Below are 17,112 nucleotides of genomic sequence, written 5' to 3' on the forward strand. Positions count from 1 at the left end.
CCATTACGCGGCACTAATTCAATATCATCTACCGGCGCAGCACTGTCATCCCTGGTTACTATAAGAGGAGTTAGTGAGAGGTTCAGGCTCTGGGGATAGTGGTCGCTGATTGCAATGTCATGCAAAGTATAATTCGTGAGGTAGTGTGCAAAGTGGGTTGACATTAAGACATAATCAATCACAGTATTCGCACCCCTTCCATTGTAAGTTGGTTTAAACTGTGTTTCGTCCGAGTGTAATTCATTTACAAAGGACAGATTATGGGTTTGAGCCAGTGAATTCATTGCGTCTCCTTGGGTGTTATGTGAAAAGTGAAGTCTTAAGCCAAAACCTTCAGGATCCCAGCCACATACCTTATCTAAGATTTCTTTACAAGGGTGGACGTTAAAATCACCGCCCCAGATCGTGAAGGTCTTGCGGTTATTTTTTGCACATACTTTTTTTAGGTTGTTTCCCATCTCCATTAGAATGTTTGAAAATTCTCCTGGAGCTATATTGTTGTAAAAATTTATAATGACTAAATGAGTCTTATGATCCAGGTTACTCTCTATCATCTGATAGTACGCGCTCGTGACTTGCATCTATAGGTTCTGTAAACGTAACTTGTTAGAAATATATGTACACAATCCCCCTTTTGGTCTGCCATACCTGGACTGAGCAGCTGGTGTATGAAATGTTTTATAGCCGTTAATGTGGACAGGGCTTAGAAGCCACGTCTCTTGGAGACAAATGCATGAGTAATCCTCTATAAAGTTCGGCCAGGTCTCATTACCTATCTTATTAGTTAGACCTGCAATGTTCCAGAACAATAAGCCTATTTCCGCTTTCTGTTTAGGGATACAGTTCTGGTCCTTAGGTAAACGGAGGGATATATCACCGTCAACTGGATGAATTATATTTCTGGGGGCGTTACTCTGGAATAAGTAAAGTTGTGTCATGTTCCTTATAGAATCCGTTATATGGAATATGTCTTCCTTTGTTAATTCCGGCCCTGATGTATATGCTACCTGGACTAATTCGTAAGAGGGAACTATCTGATTCTTATTGAGTCAATCTATATCTTCTAAGGTTGTAAGAGGGTGATATCTGTTACACCGTGTGAAAGGGTCTGGTCTGGTTAAAGGTGCTCTTACTGGTTGTGGATTTATAGGGTTATACCCCACCGGTCGTTGATAAAAGAAACCTAAGGGTAGTAGCGATATTCCTTGGGGAGTAACTTGTCTGGCTCCTAAGTCATGAATGATTTTGTCCACTAGGTTTGGTGAACTAAAGGAAAGGACCACACAATCTCCTTCCAGCGCTTTCTTACTGCTTCCTATCCACTTAATTCTTCTGACCATTTTTATGTCGTCAAAAAGGGCCCCCACCATTCCAGAACCCAGACGAGCTCCTATCCAGTTTAGGGCCTTATTTCTCAGGGCTGTCCATGATTCTCGTTGTTGATCTTCTATGGGTGGAACATTGGCCAGGACCACAACGTAAGGTGTAGCCTCCGGAGGGAGATGTAATAGGTCACTTGGCAGATGTACGGGATTTGGGGATTTAGTCCTACTGGGTGTGTTCCTCCCTAGGTTTAGGTGGGGCTGAGTAGTCGCTTTCCTAGACGGGCTGTTGCCTACTGACTTAAATAGTCTAGGGTTTGGGTCTGTTTGTTCTGAAGCCATATTATGTGCTATAGGCAGGGAGGATGAAGGGCAGAGAGTTTGAATCGAATTGGGTGCTGGTGGGTGTGGTTGTGTCTTTCTCAGGGAGTTTGCATTCAAGTGTGTACCATTTGACCTATTTTGCAGGGCAGATTGAATGTTGTTCTCGTGATCAGGGGTTGACGATAATATATTAGAATCCTTTGTTACGTGATGTAAGTCATCCCGTTGTAATGACTTTATTATTCCTAGACCTGCCTCAAGGTTACTCTCCACCCCCTTTAGACGCTCCAACATGGAGTCAAGAGTAGCTCCAATGGATGATTTCAGGGTGTTTACTAGCTCGTGAAGATTTATGAGGAGTGATCTAGTCGTATCTCCTACAATATTTGAAGTTTTCTTCCGGGATGGTTTCTTAGAATAATTTTTGGTTGGGGTGGTTATTACATCTATCACTGGCACTTTCATTGTGCTCTTGTCTACCAAGTCCACGTCCAGTTTCCTTGCTCGTTTAGCAACAGGGGAGATTTCCTCTAAGGAATAAATTAGATTTGAGATGTCTTTGATACATCCATTTGTGTACCTTGCTACTGTATACTCGTCCCCGTGTTCACTGGATGGGGGGTTATTGTGCAGTTCTACGATTTCTGGTGATTCGTGGGATTGATCTTCAGGCAACGACAATTTCCCTTCAACAGTGGCAATTTGTTTATCTATCATTCCCATCGCTCCTGAGATATATTTTAATATAGATGTACTGTCTTTTAAGTTTGTTGGGTTATTTAATTTTGAGTGCTTCCTTTTGCCCATATTGTATATAGCGTTAGATTTCCTGTATAAATAATAAGGCGCTTCCTTGGAAATAAAGGGCCTCCCGCCCAATCAGAGCGTTCCCGCTCTCGTTGATTTCACAGTTTAAAGGGCTCCTGGCCCTCTCTGACACTCAGCGCGTCCCGCGGCAGCGGGCGCGCTTCCTTGGAAATAAATACTCCACAAGAATAGTCTCGGCGTGCGCTCGCTAACATCACAGCTGTCCTGGTCGGGCTCCGAGACGCCCCATATTCTCAAAACAAACATTCTTTGGATTCCAAGTCTCCTAGATCACGGGCCCGACCCTGCTTAGCGCTTCAGAGAATGGGCGCATTCAGGACAGGGTGCCACTAGAGCAAGCAGCACTCCGCCGCTCATGGAACTCCATGGAATTCCATGGAGCTTTGAATCAACTGTGCGGAATTCTGGGGAGTGGAACTTTGTGAGCTCCGCCCACCCCTATTAGTGATGCACACAAGGAATGGTCCTATCTACTGATATGTATTTAAAAAAAACAGCAATGTTAAAAAGCTAGTTCAATGAACCTGCAACGGGGAGGTAGGAGAGAGCATGTGAACCTCCTGCACTAACTGCAAACCAATTATTTAAAGTAATGTTTTCCCTTTACATTATTTGCTGCTTTAGATGGCATGTTTTGCATGGACTGAAATGAAGTATCCTCCATTTGGTGGATTGTGAGTAGGAGTAGATATTTAGAACTTAGGGCTTGATTTAGATCTTAGCGATAATGGACCTGCCACTGGTTTCCATCAGAAAAAACATCCGCCACCTTGGCGGTCCGCCCACCTGATTTAGATGTTGGTGGTTCCATAGGCAAAAGAGCGCCCCAGTCCCACTGAATCTCCCAAGAATCTCCAGCTGCCTCAACAGCAGCATTGGGAGTAGGGGCTGATGGTGGGACTCCAGCCACCTTTACTGCTGAGCACATTTGGATGTGCCTTACCGCCAAGCCAACTGGGCTGTCCAACCTACATCAATCAATCAATCGGGTGGTATTTGTATAACGTGGCTTTTCACCCGAGTGGATATCCAGCTGCATGCTGTAGGTGTTATTCGAACTGCCAGGTTTTCAACCCCTTTCTGAAGTGGGTTAGCAAGGGTGCAGTGCGGAGGTGGTGGGCATTCCAGGCCTTGGTGGCAAAGTGTGTGAAGGAGTGCCCTCCAATGCGGCTGTGGCATATAAGTTGTATCATTGTGAGGGCAAGGTGTGAGAAGCAGAGCTTCATGGGCAGTTGGTTGAGGTGAAGGCGGTGGGTCAAGTAGGAGGGTCCTTGGTTATGGGGAGCTTTGTAGGCATGGGTCAGAAGCTTGAAGTGGTATTTCTTCTGGATCGGGAGTCAGTGGAGGTCCTTCAAGTGCTGGGTTATGTGGATTCTCTTGGGCAGGTTAAGGATCAGTCTGGCAGCTGCTTGCTGGATTGTCTGGAGTCCTTTCATCAGTTCAGTGGTAGCGCCTGCATAGAGTGCATTGCCATAGTCCAGTTGGCAAGTGATGAGGGTCAACGCCACTGTCTTCCTTGTGCCGATGGGGAGCCACTTAAAAATCTTACAGAGCATGTGGAAGCAGGCTGAGGCAACGACATTGACCTGGCGTTTCATGGAGAGTTCACTATTAAGGATGATGCCAAGGTTGCAGGTGTGATCTTTCGACTTCAGGGTGGGTCCGAGCTCTGATGGGCACTAGAAGTCATTCCAGAGGGCTGAGTGTCTGCCGAAGAACAGAACCTCCATTTTGCCCATGTTGAGCTTCAGGCAGTTGTCCCTCATCCAGGCGTGTACGTTCTTCATACAGTTGTGGAAACTGGTCTTCATCCTGGTGGGGTCTGTTGAGAGCAAGAGGATGAACTGCGTGTCGTCAGCGTAGGAGATGATGTTGATGTCGAGCGAACTCACAATGTCTGTAGATGGAGGAGTCTTGGGGAACACCGCAGATGGTGTGCTTGGCTTGTGAGGTGAAGGGGGAGAGGCAGACTCTCTGGGTGCGCCCTGTAAGGCAGGCACCATCCATCTGAACGCATCGTCCGTGATCCCAATCTGGCATAGTCGGTCCATGAGTGTGTGGTGGGAAACGGTGTTGAAGGTGATGGAGAGGTCGAGCAGGATCAGGACGGCTGCTTCTCCTCTGTCGTGAGCTGTCTCAGTGCTGTGATTGACTCTGAAGCCTGATTGGGACAGGCCTAGTAGGTTGTTTCTTTCTAGGTGCTCTGTGAGTGGGAGGTTGATGGCTTTCTCTAGGACCTTGTAGGGAATTGGAGCAGAGTGATACCACTGTAGTTCTGGAGCTTGCTGGGTCCGCAGAGGGTTTCTTGAGGATGGGTCTGCTCCCTGCATGTCTGCAGGCCCCACACCTGAGTTGGCGGATTGGAGGGGAAATGGGGTACAAACCTACTTTTTTCCCCCATTCCACTTCCATTTCCGATTGGACACGACTGGACAAGACTTTCCGTTGCTGCTGCCACTGGACTACGGAGAAAGCATGACCCCCCCATCTCCGGACTTAAAGGTAGAGAATCGGCATTGGCTGTGTACCCTTTGTGGTCACTGCATATGAGCTCAGGACCAGTGCAGTCATACACATGTCATAGATTGGTGTGTAATTGTGTCGGTTGTTGTGGTGGTGTTGTGTGTGGGTGCAACGTCAATAATGTGTGTATGTGTTGTGTCATGGAAGCATGGCAATGTGTGGTGTTGGAATGGCAATGGATTATAGTGTTTATCTGGTGTGTTCTGTAGTGTGCTGTGCAAGGGGATGCATATGGCTAAGGTACAGTGCGTGTGCGTGACTTACCTCTATTCCATTGCCACTGCAATTGTAAGATGTCCATTTGGCCCAGCAACAGGCTCTCTCCATCAGCAATCCGCCGCCAGTATGCCACCTGCAGGACTGTAACATCTAGATAGGGTCAGGGCGGTCTGCAGATCAACCACAATATATCTAAATACAGAGGGCAGAACACTGTCGACCTGATAGTGTTTTTGGGGTACATGTTTCTGCATTACATATGCATTACATATATCTGCAAGTGGAATGTTGCCAAGGAAATCCTCACGGCTCCCTTTTCTTTGTGAAATATGCTCTGGGCACAGAGTAGCATGTGCCTAGCTTAGCATTAGCACGGCAAACTTGGATGCATTTGACAATCCATTTGTAAAGGCTTGCTTTGGAATTTTTTTTTCTAATATGGGGCAAAATAAAAGCTAGAATAAATGCTACAAAAAGCTGCTTTGTTTTCATAAACTCTTTGGTAAGACCAGTGTAGTACACAAGTGGTCTTTCAAAATATAGAATGTCTGAGGCTCTATCCACCATTATTGAGGTTGGATGAAAAACCATGCTAAATCTATTGTTTGGGTAACATCAACAGGGGAGACCTTAATCAGAAAATTAGGTATTTTCCACGGATGATCAGACTTTTGTGTACTTGATAATTGGCTCTTTTACCGTTAGAGCTTGCAGGTCAATATCTCTAGAGACAGAAGTGATTGAAATGAGCAATGCCACAGTCAAGAAAGGATCTGCAGTAGGCAACAGTGTAATAGCTCAAATGGTGGCCCAATAAGCAGTGTAAGAACAACATGGAGGTCCCATGAAGGGACTGGTGGAGCACCAAGACAGTACCCTTTTATAGCCTTCCAGAAAGGCTCTAACAACAGGGATCTTGAAGGATGAGTTATGTTCCCTATTTCGCAGGTAAGCTGCTACAGTCGCTAGGTGTACCCTATAGATAGGTAGGCTAGTCCTGCCTTTTGTTGGTGCAGAAGGTAACAGCTGATGTCTTGCACTGACGTGGGTAAGAACTATTAGAAAGATTGCTACAACAGCGGACAAATCTCTTCCATTGGGCTTCTTTTCAAATTTTGATGCACCATCCAGAAACTCAAGGTATTTTGAAAGCTCAAGTGCCAAGTCGCAAACTTCAACACTCTGAGGTTGGGATGTTGTAGATGTGGTGCTCTGTGAAGAGATATTAGCATAGAGACTGTGTTTCGTGAAGATGTATGTGCTTTTCCAGAAGTACTGAGTACCACGGCTGCATTGACCATGTGGGTACTATGAGAAACAGCCTTAGTAGTGCTTTCCACATTTTCTTCATTACATACAGGATGAGCAGTAGTGGAATTGCCCAGGAATTGTAGCCTTGCCCTTTTTCATTCTCATACATGGCAAACAGATCCTCTGGCATCTCTCCACAGTGGAAGTATTGGTAAATTGCCAGGGCATTCACTTTCTATTCATGTTTTTGCTGATGTGCCCTGCGGAACAGCTTTGTAAAGCCGTTGTCAATTCCTGGGAGATATTCAGCCAGAAGGAGGACTTGATGGCGAATGGCACAATGCCAGATTGTTTCTGCTAGCTTGAAGAACTGTGGTGAGTGTGTTTTCCCTTGTTTTGTGGGTGGGATAAGATGGTCATGTTGTCTGTAAGAATCAGTGTTGTTTTGTTGTTAAACAGCTCACAAAACACGTATAGCTCAAGATCAACTGTTATCTGTTCACGTATGCTAATGTGCAAACGTTGTTGCTGCAGGGACCATTGTCCTTGAATTGTTTGATGACCCAAGTGTGCTCCCAACCTAGTGAAGGAGTCTGTGTCAAAGATCATTTGCAGCTGAAGGGTCAAGGGAAGACCTCCGCATTATTAAGTTCTTATGTTCCGCCATTGCAGTTTGTGCTAAAGCCAGGACCCCACAACAGAAGATCCTTCCACTGACAGTTGCTTGTGAGCACTGTGTCCCGAGGAAGCCTTACAGGGGCCCATGTGCAGCCAATCATTTTGCCACTACCTGTTTCATTATCAGTATCACTGTCTGAGGACATGATGACTGCTAAAAGGGAACCGGCTTTTGAAATGCAATCATGCTTTTGTTGCTGGGGCAGACTTTGCCTGCCACAATATTGAGTATGACGAGACCCTCATCCCACAATTGTCATTCTATTCTAGCATAATTTCTAAAAAGAAATTAATAGATATTTCGTTCCCATCTGGTTGAGCAATAACAAATGCATCGCTGGCAAAATGAATCATTCCAGACCCTCTAAAAATTACTTAGGTTATCCCACAACTAAAAAAACAAGGCACTGTTTTCTTTGTACCTATTGATCTCTCTATGTACAGCGCTCAGACTATAGATGACTGACAAACAAATAAACAACTAAAGTAAATGCCTTCCAAAAATGGTTCTGTCTGTTGTGGATAAAAGTGAGATTTGTTTTTTGGCATTGAGAGTGAACCTCACTATAAGGAGTAGTGAGATGACTTGTTCAGTGTGAACGAGACATGGGGCTCGCCTGTTGGTCTTTCTGAACCAGTCATCCAGGTACAGTGAACATGCCTTGCTACAATACTCAAGCATTTGATGAATACTTGAGGTATTTAGGTCAGCCGAAAGGGTAGCACTTTGAACTGGTAATGCATTCCACTCACCAAAAACCTGATTTAGGGTAGTGTGTCAGGTGAAAGGGGATGTGAAAGTAGGTATCCTTGAGATCAGTAGCTGCCATGCAGTCCTGAATGCAAAACAGAAATATGATGTCTTGAAGAGTTGTCATCTTGAGATACTCTGAAGCCATATATTGAATGAGGGTTGGTTTCGGCGCAACGTCCTGTCTTTCTTCCGCATGAGAAAGTACAGGGAATAAACTCCTTATCCTCTCTGGGGTGGTGGGACAGGTTCTCTTTTGAAGCAATGCCTGTACTACTCTTTAGGTGTTTTGGCTGACATTGTGTCAGCGTGATGGAATTTCAGTTGGTATGGTATGAAACTCCAGAAAACACCATGGGTAATGATACACCACATGCTGAGGTTATTTCCTCCCACTGTAAAAGGTATACCCTCAGGTGCCCTGTAATGGCTATGAGTGGCCAAAGTAATGCAAAGAAGGTCATTGTTTGGAGGCAGGGTTCCCTTGCTTTAGGAACCTCCTGCTGTACCGCAAATGTTTCATCTGAAGCAACTTCTGAAGTACTCTTGGGATAACTGACCTTCCTGAAAGGTCTCATGTGATGTGTATTGTGGACTATAGGGGTGGACTGTGATTTGATGCCAGCATGTCTTGCTGCCATCAAAACTCAGATTTTGTAGCCTAAGCTTGGAGTGCCCCAATGGCTTCTACCGTGTTACCTTTGTTAATCTTTTCCAACATGGAGTTCACCTGTGGGACAAAAAAGGTGTACCCCATCAAAAGGCACACTGATAAGATACTGATGTACCAGAGGTCAGAATCCTGGTGTTGGTTTTTCCGGAGGCAGTGTCAGCTGTGTATAGGGAGCACCTAATATTTGCAGTTGCAATGATTTTACCTTCTTAAACGGGCTCCTTTCCATGCACCAGGAACGTGCTTCACTAACTCCTCCATCTCCTTCCAGTAGTTTATCATACCCAAAAAGCTGGATATGCACCACGGCATAGCTGTCCACACAGCTACCAACCTGCCTGCAGTGCTGATTCACTTGCTTTCTTTGTCAGGTGGAAATATATCTCCTGTACCCTTCGTGAAAATCATTTTGTATGGCATATGCACTACAAGTGAATCGGACCCTGCACAATTTTGGAAGGTGGTTAATCACCCGTATTTCTCAGAACAAGATAATAAGGAGGATGAGTGTCTGATACCCGAGGGGGTCTGGGTGAAACATTTTACAACAGTATTTCAATCTGTAAATGAACCTAATCATGGAAAGGAGGATTGTGGCTCTCCAGTATTGGTTACACAAAAAAACAAATAAGAGTGGGTTATTATTTGAGATACATGAGGTAACCACAGCTATAAAACAAAATGAAATTAGGGAAAGCCCCCGGTCCGGACGGGGTTCCGGTGGATTAATTTAAATCCTTACCTGATCTGTGGGCCCCGTTAATTACAAATGTTTTGAATTGTGCCACTAAAAGCTCTATCCCTCCCTCATGGCTAACGGCAATAATTGTTCGATTTTCAAAAAGGGTAACAGGCTTGATCCCACCTGCTATAGACCCAATTCACTCATTGACTCCACGGCAAAGATTCTGGGAAGTGTTATCTTGAATCGGCTTGAGGATTGGGCGACAAGGACAAAAATCCTATCCCCAGTTCAATACGGCTTCAGGCCTGGATTAGGTACAGTGGATCAGGCCCTAAATTTGCACCTCATCTTTAGCAAATATGTCATTGCCAAAAGAGAATCTATTCACCTAGCTTTTATTGATCTATCCAGTGCATTTGATATGGTGAACAGAGAGAAACTGTGGGCATTAATGGATACAATGGGGTTTGAGCAGGATCTGTTGGACTTGATTAAACAACTATACACTGATCTTACTATCTCAGTGCAGTTTGGTCAACATGGCGAAAGGTCCCATCCCCTTGCAGCTAAACGAGGTGTTAGACAGGGCTGCACTTTGGCACCTTTTTTATTTCTGTTATATACTAATGGTCTGTATAGTTATTTAGCAAAAAATGGTAAGGATCTCCCTAGGATGGGTGTTAGACAACTTCCGATTTTTTTATATGCTGACGATGCTGTCTTAATTGCTCGTACAGCAAATGGTTTACAGACTCTTTTGGATCTTTTTTTAAACTTATACACAAGAGCTTGATCTGAAAGTAAATTTTAAAACCTCACATGTTATGATCTGTGGTCCTAGAAACACGCAAACAATATTTTACTATGGGGGGAAATATTTTAACAAAGGTGAAGGATTTCTGTTACTTAGGTTTATACCTAAGCTCTTCGTTATCGTGGAACCCTCACTTGAACTCAAAGGTCCAACAAATGGAAAGAAATGTGGAAGCGATTTTTCGCTTTGCCCTTAGACTAGGACACAGACCAGTTCACCAGATCATTATGCTCTATAAATCCAAATGTGTTTCAGCGGCAATTTATGGGGGGGGGGGGGTCTTTGGGGATATACCAGCTCAACCATTTTACAAGGGGTAGAGAATACATTTCTCCATCGGCTCCTTCTAGTATCTAAGACTGTAGCAAACATTATATGTCATGAGGAGTTGGGAATTTGCCACATTAAAGACTTGATTGATATTGCCCCACTTTTGCTATGGATAAAAGTATGGCTAAACCCCGCGGCTAGCCTAGTGCAAGATTGTATCCTACTAGCTAATCACAAAACAATTCCATGGCTCAAATTCATCCATTATTCTTTTCTGAAATTGGACCTGGAGTTTATGTATCTTAAACCTGAGCTTATGCCCGCAAATGCCAAGGAAATTGTTAAATCTTGATGCATAGAATATACCATGAATCTTAGATATCAAGTGGCTGAGAAACTGAAAACATTTGAATTATATGTACAGATTTCAACTTCAAACTTGATAGAACCATGTTTCATCTGGCTCCGATTCCCTCTCTGTACTCTCTACTTGTACTCTTTAGATTCAACATGATTAATTTTAGAGTGGCTTTTTCAACGAAATGTATGTGGCAAAAAACGTTACTGCCATGCCCTTGTGACAATTTTTCTAAACAAAGCACTTGTCACTTTGTTTTATTTTGTTCGCTTTACTCAGCTCCTAGCAAAGTCTTTATATTGCCAATTTTGCGTAAATTACAGACTCCTTCTTATAAGGAGGCACTGATTGGTATTCAAAGACTTTTATCCAAACAAACATGCAGCTCAGTTTTAAGTTTCATCAAATCAGCCATTGCTATTAGGAACCGTTATGAACTGGTCGATGTGACTGTTTGTTAAATGTAATTTTAATATGTGATTTTATTTTTTTGTTCAGAATTTTAAAATGTGTAAATTATTATTATTTATTGAGAAGGGCTAGGGGATATTTCTTGTTTTTATAATTAACCTTGTAATATTGTAGATTGAATATATTGGCCTTTTTTTAATCAAGTAATAAGGATTGTATTTTTATGGTGATATATATTTTATGCATGTACACGTACTTTTATGACAATACGCCAAATAAAGATTTTTGACTGACTGACTGAATAAGATTAGATATGACTTTTGATGCAGATGATGTTGTATGTCTTATGGTTTTATACTTCTTCTCCACACTAGGCGAGAAAACTCTGCCTTTGAAGAGCTCTTTGAAGTTTTCTGTAGAGTATTCTAGCAAGTTCTTCAACGCTGACATAAACTGGATAGATTGTTCAGTTTCTCACTTCCTGTCCAGGAGGAAGCTAATGATTTTTAGTGTGAGATTGACCAGTTGGCTGCTCACTTTTGTCTTGTTCTGATGGTAGACCACTCAGCAATGAGACTTAGGCTGGTCTCAACGTCAATTTAGGAGTCACGTCAGTACTGATTTATAGACAGGAAGTGTAGATTCTTATGGTCGAGGCAGGGATTCTCGGGACAAAGTTCAAGCTTAGGATCTCAGTGTTCTACAGGAGCACAAGTTAGCTTTTGAGCGAAGATAGCTTGGGTGCAGTGGTCTGCACTGACTGCCAAGGCCTCTTTGGAGGTGGTTTGAAGTTAAAGAAATGTCTCTCTCACATTCTTTCTCGCACTGGAACTGAGGGTCAGTTAAAGTCAAAGTGAATATCCTGAGTACGTTGGTTAACAAACTCGAGGTGAGGTCCTGGGTGTGGGTTCCATTGAGGGCCATGGAGAAGAATGTTCTCTAAAGTTGGAGTCATTTGACGAAGTATATTTGGGTTCCCTCTCCCCTTGGGTCCCTGGAGTATCACAAGTTCCAGCCCTTTCATCATCTAAGTACATTCACTCAATACCTTTGAAACTGTGACTTTGCTGGCTCAGAGGAACCTCTGAGCTGCATTCTATAATGGCTGCACCATCTATGTCTTCAGTGCAAGAATGTACTTTTTGCACCAAAAGGACTTATAGACTGAACAGGCTGTTTCTTTGTGGTTCTTCAGGAAAGAGAGGTTGCAGAATCTGGGGTTTATTTACAAGCCCTGTGTGCCGCTGGTCCATCACTTTTGTGACTCACCCTCGGCGCATAGTGTAGGCCCATATCTACAAGGCCAGGCAAAGCCACTTTGCGTGGCTTTTCATGGCTTTGTAGATACGTTGTAAGGCAATGCAGCGCAAGTCACTGCGTAGCTTTACACTGCGTCATGGAGGGGTTCCATGGGCGTTGCAGTGGGTTTTCCCACACAGCATCCATGAGTTTTGACACATTTCCAGATTTACAAGCCATTGCAAACCCTGTAATGCATCAAACTCTTACGCCTCCCCAGGGGAGGCGCAACAGGGAGAAACATCTTTATTTCTTCTCGTTTTTTCCTGTTTCCATGTGTGCTGCATTCTCGGTGCTAGGCAGCCCATTGTGCGTCAGTGCAAGGGGGAGAGGACAGAAATGCGCTGTATTTCTTCCCTTTCCCTGTGGCGCAGGGCAGTGCAGCAATGTTATTTGCTGAGCTGCCTTCTTGTAAATAAGCACCTCTATCTTGATCCGACTAAGGGATCTTAATGTTACAATTAGAACAGGTAAGGGAACTTAATGCTACATTTAAAACACCATTTAAAACGTGTATTCTCCATACTTCTCCCACCCACGAGTCATTCTCATATGACCGGGCCTCATTGATTTCAGTCCGATTCGGGTCCAAAGGGGTCGACGGTCACTGTATGCTCGGGGTAGTGTCTTGACAACAACAATTTTGCTTACATAAGGCGACAGTCTCTGTGCTCTTTGAGATGCGTCAGGTGGCAGGATAAAACAGTCTAAGGTCGAGCATATGTCCTGGTGCCTTGTGTTTTTTTAGAGGTATCACAAGTCGACGCAAAACTGAAACTTCTACTTCGAAGAAAAATAACTTATAACTTCCAAGCCGAACACCAGATGTCAGGAGTGTGCAAAGCATGTCACGTACTGCAGCACCTGACTCAAACATCTCCATTAGTAGTTCGACTAGATACTGGAGACAATAGCAGAAGTAACTTTTGCCGAACATGTATATATAATAAAATATCTGATGTCTAATATCTGTGAGGACTAGTTCTGGGGAGTGCACACTTGGAGGTTTGCTACACCCCTAGTTAAGCCTGTGGAAAACGGCAAGATTCCCAATTTTCAAACATAGTTGATGAAAATGAAACTGGAGAGGATGAAGAATATATATCAGGGTATGTGTCACTAAGTGAAGTCACATAATACTGCATCTTCGGTGGTGTCTCCTCCCTATTAGGTATGAGTGCTTCTAAGACCTCAGTGATCTTGGACGTGCAGGAATAATTATTTCAGCCCCTCAACTTTGAGGTGAAAGTTCCTTAGGCGAGACTCTTACAGGTCAAGAAACAACCCTATAGCTGAAACAAGGAGAGAATACCGCTGCCCTTTGCGTCGAAGGCACTCTCAACATTGAGGGTATCTAAAGACTAATGTATTCTCCCTCTGAAGAGCGTGGTCTCATTCTCGAATGGAACAGCAACGAGAAGGTTGCTGGAGCCCCACAAGAATGTCTGAAGGTTCAATGCTAAATGTCGAAAGAGAATAATTGCTAGAATTGTGTTTGTGTCACTGGTTCCTAATCTCAGCCTAGGGAGATGGACGGGAACTTTGGTATCATGCTCTCTGATGGAGCCTTCATCACTAATCCAAAAGCAGCTTTGAAGGCTACCACTCTGAAGCAGCCTCTGAAGCTCTGCCTGGAATCTTTTATTTTCTCTATGGTCTGACTTACTCATGGGCACTGAGGATTTTTCTGAATATATTGTTCCCAAAGGACATATAATTGACAACGGGACTTATCAGTTTGTTTCTTTTCTTGGGGTGGTGGAATCAAAAAGATTGTATGGCTGCTGAAATGAGAAAACAAAAAAATCAGGAGAAACAGCAGCCTTTCCTATATAAAAGGTTTGAAAGGCAAAGATACACGCTGAAACTTTGCAGAAAACAATACATAGATATCCTACTCACAGGAGCAAACAAGTGAGCTGAACTTGTACCCACCAAGCTGTGCACAAAAGCCACCGTATCTGCTGGCACCCCGCCGATAGCTCTTCGAAGCTGCAGGCTGTCTGAATCCATTCTCATGCATTTCCTTTTCTTTAACATTATCTGTAATGCGCAGAGTCATCGTATTCTGTATTTCTGGGTCATTTTTGAAAGGGAACAACTGAGTTAGTTAATATTACTTGCAAACAGGAATGAAAAATTAGATTTTAACAAAAAAACATCTCTTGAAGTCCTCCAGGTTACCGCATCAATGGCGGAGGGAGAATAGAGCCATTCAGTGTTTAGAAACATTACTGAAGATCACAGGATGGATAAGAACATCTACGGGGTTGAGGCGCGGGGGTTTCTCAGAAGTTACGTTTGATCCATGCTTCCTTAACACTTTATGTTCTCCTCCAAGTATCCAGGTGAAGCTGAAGTGCTGTGATAGAACTCCAGAGAAGCCTTCCTACCAGGAAATGAACCACACTGTGCTGAAACAGGCCTTTCTGGAATCACTGGGAGCCAAGGAACGACTGGTGCATGGCAGCAAACACAAGATTCTGAGCTTCCAGAAGCCGGGGGTCCCAAAAGGTATGTTACTATTGGGGAAGAAGTGGGTTAGCAGGGGTGCGGTGGAAGAACAGTGGCGAAAAAGTGGACTGGCGAGGTACCTGGCAGTTGAATAATGCAAAAGGCTCACTGAGGGCATATTTATTGAAGATTTGCGGTGCCCTTGCGCCACGCCACAGGGCGCAAGAGCAACAGAACTCTTAAGTTAGGTTTATCAAACCATGCTAGGCCACATTTCATGGCTCTGCGTGGATTGATAAATCTACAGTAACATAACACAGCGCAAATCACTGCGTTGCGTTACTCTGCCCTGTTCAAGCATTCCAAGGGTGGAACAAGGGGTCCTCCTCAGCCATCTACCTGGGGATTTTCGCACATTCCCAGACTGTCCATTACTGGTAGACTTGGGAATGTGTCAAAATGCTACACCTCGTGAGGTGTAACGAGGAGAACTATCTTTATTTCTCCTCATTACTTCCACTTTCAATGTATGCTGCAGTCTGCAGCAACCAGAGAAAGATGAAAATGCTTCAGAGGATTGTTTGGTGCTGGCAGGTGTCCCCTCCTGCACAAAAACAATCCTGCTTACAACGCTGACACCCTTGCATCATGGTGCAACGGTGCCTACATTGGACATAGGCAGCACATTGTTTGCCGGCGCAGGGAAAAGACAGAAATGCACCAAATTATGTTAAATACAATGCATTCCTGCCCTTTTCCTATCACGCAGCGCAGAGCAGCGAGGTGACTTGCTGCACTAAATGATTTCTTCACAAGTATGCCCCTTAGTATATGCTGCCAGTCCCTCCTGTCTATCGCTGCCTCAGAGACTGGTCTTGAGGTCAATCCTGGGGTCAGCACCGCCTGCCTCTGATTGCACCATTGTCCCCTGTCTGTCCCTGTCAGTGTCCATTTTCTTGTTGAACACCTTTTTATTCCCTCTTGCAGGAATACCCCCACTCAGTGGCAGCCTCTGCAGCCCTGTCTTCATTCTGCACCTTTTCACTTCATCAATCGTGCAGGTGTGGGTGCACTTCTACATAGGGGCACTCAACCAGCAACTTAAGCATGTGACACCTGATGAGTACCACAGAGGTATGGTTGACCACACATCTTGCGACACCTCCTGTTCTGCTACATTGGATCAGTATTAAATAAGGCACATTCGTTGACTGTTCCAAGACCTAATCTGAACACAGGCTTTACTCTCTCTTCTCCTTCCAGGACTCTACTCCTCCATTTTCGGGGCCCTGCAGGTACTGTGTCTCCTAAGTTCCCCAGTGACCTCCTACCTGCTAGGGTTGCGGCAGCAGAAATCCTCCAATCAAAAGGGAGACGCCAGCAATGGTTTCTCTAGGTAGGTCGATGTAGATAACAGATATGGTAGAACACTTCAAAAATATGGGCTCAGTGACCCCCCTGTCTCGAGAGAGGGGCCCTGGCAGAACAGACGTTGGTTGTTGGAGATGGAAGTTAAATCATCTTACTATCTCTACATACACAAAAAAGGGTAGGTCTCATTGATGGAACATGCTGTGCTTGAAGAGAGGTGTCTAGGACTGTCGAGCATGGACAGCAAATTCATATATTTCCTCAGTACATTTAGACTCTCAAGCTCTGGGCCCCACTGACAGAGGAGCTGTGTTGTTCTGTCTGGGACATGAAGGGTGTGGTCCTTCTAGACAGAACTGCATTTGTAGCGCAGAGGGCAAGTGTATTAGAGACTAAGAGAAAAGCAGGTCTCTCCCGTACTAGACCCCAATAAACGAGCAATCTATATTGGAAGGGGGTCAATGCCATTTTGGGTAGGCCCTTTTGGGTGCGCAGTGTCAGGAAGATGAGAAGTTCAAGACTGAATGAACAAGGAGACGTCACCACACTCTTAGAATGCTGTGGTGCCCCTAGAGAATATCAGGCTTTACAACACTTGTCTTTACAAGACAAGGCATGTAAAACAATGCCCTCACTTTTACAATGCTTTGTTTTACATTATCGTCCCTTACAACGCATTTGTCATTATAAAGGCTAAAATTCTTTATATATATATATATATATATATATATATATATATATATATATATATATATATATTACAAAGCAAAAACGGGACACGCACTCCCAGAGACTGCAAATAAACTTATCTTTAATTTATTTCAGTTGATTTCATCTTGTTGGCAATAGAGTTCAATCCACCACCACGACGCGTTTCGACT

The 17,112-nt window shown here is 44.1% G+C and overlaps 1 protein-coding gene across 2 annotated transcripts in view; it reads left to right on the top strand.

Annotated features, from left to right (window-relative positions):
* The window catches only part of LOC138304169 (large neutral amino acids transporter small subunit 4-like), a 310,553-nt gene that overhangs the window by 257,215 nt on the left and 36,226 nt on the right, over window positions 1-17,112 (top strand). For both annotated transcript variants that reach the window (XM_069243998.1, XM_069243999.1), the window contains 3 exons: window positions 14,748-14,920; window positions 15,848-15,994; window positions 16,124-16,256. In XM_069243998.1, the coding sequence (XP_069100099.1) occupies window positions 14,748-14,920; window positions 15,848-15,994; window positions 16,124-16,256 (453 nt within the window). The remainder of the gene's footprint in view (window positions 1-14,747; window positions 14,921-15,847; window positions 15,995-16,123; window positions 16,257-17,112) is intronic.

This window comes from Pleurodeles waltl, chromosome 7, assembly GCF_031143425.1.
Source record: "Pleurodeles waltl isolate 20211129_DDA chromosome 7, aPleWal1.hap1.20221129, whole genome shotgun sequence".
Lineage (NCBI taxonomy): Eukaryota > Metazoa > Chordata > Amphibia > Caudata > Salamandridae > Pleurodeles > Pleurodeles waltl.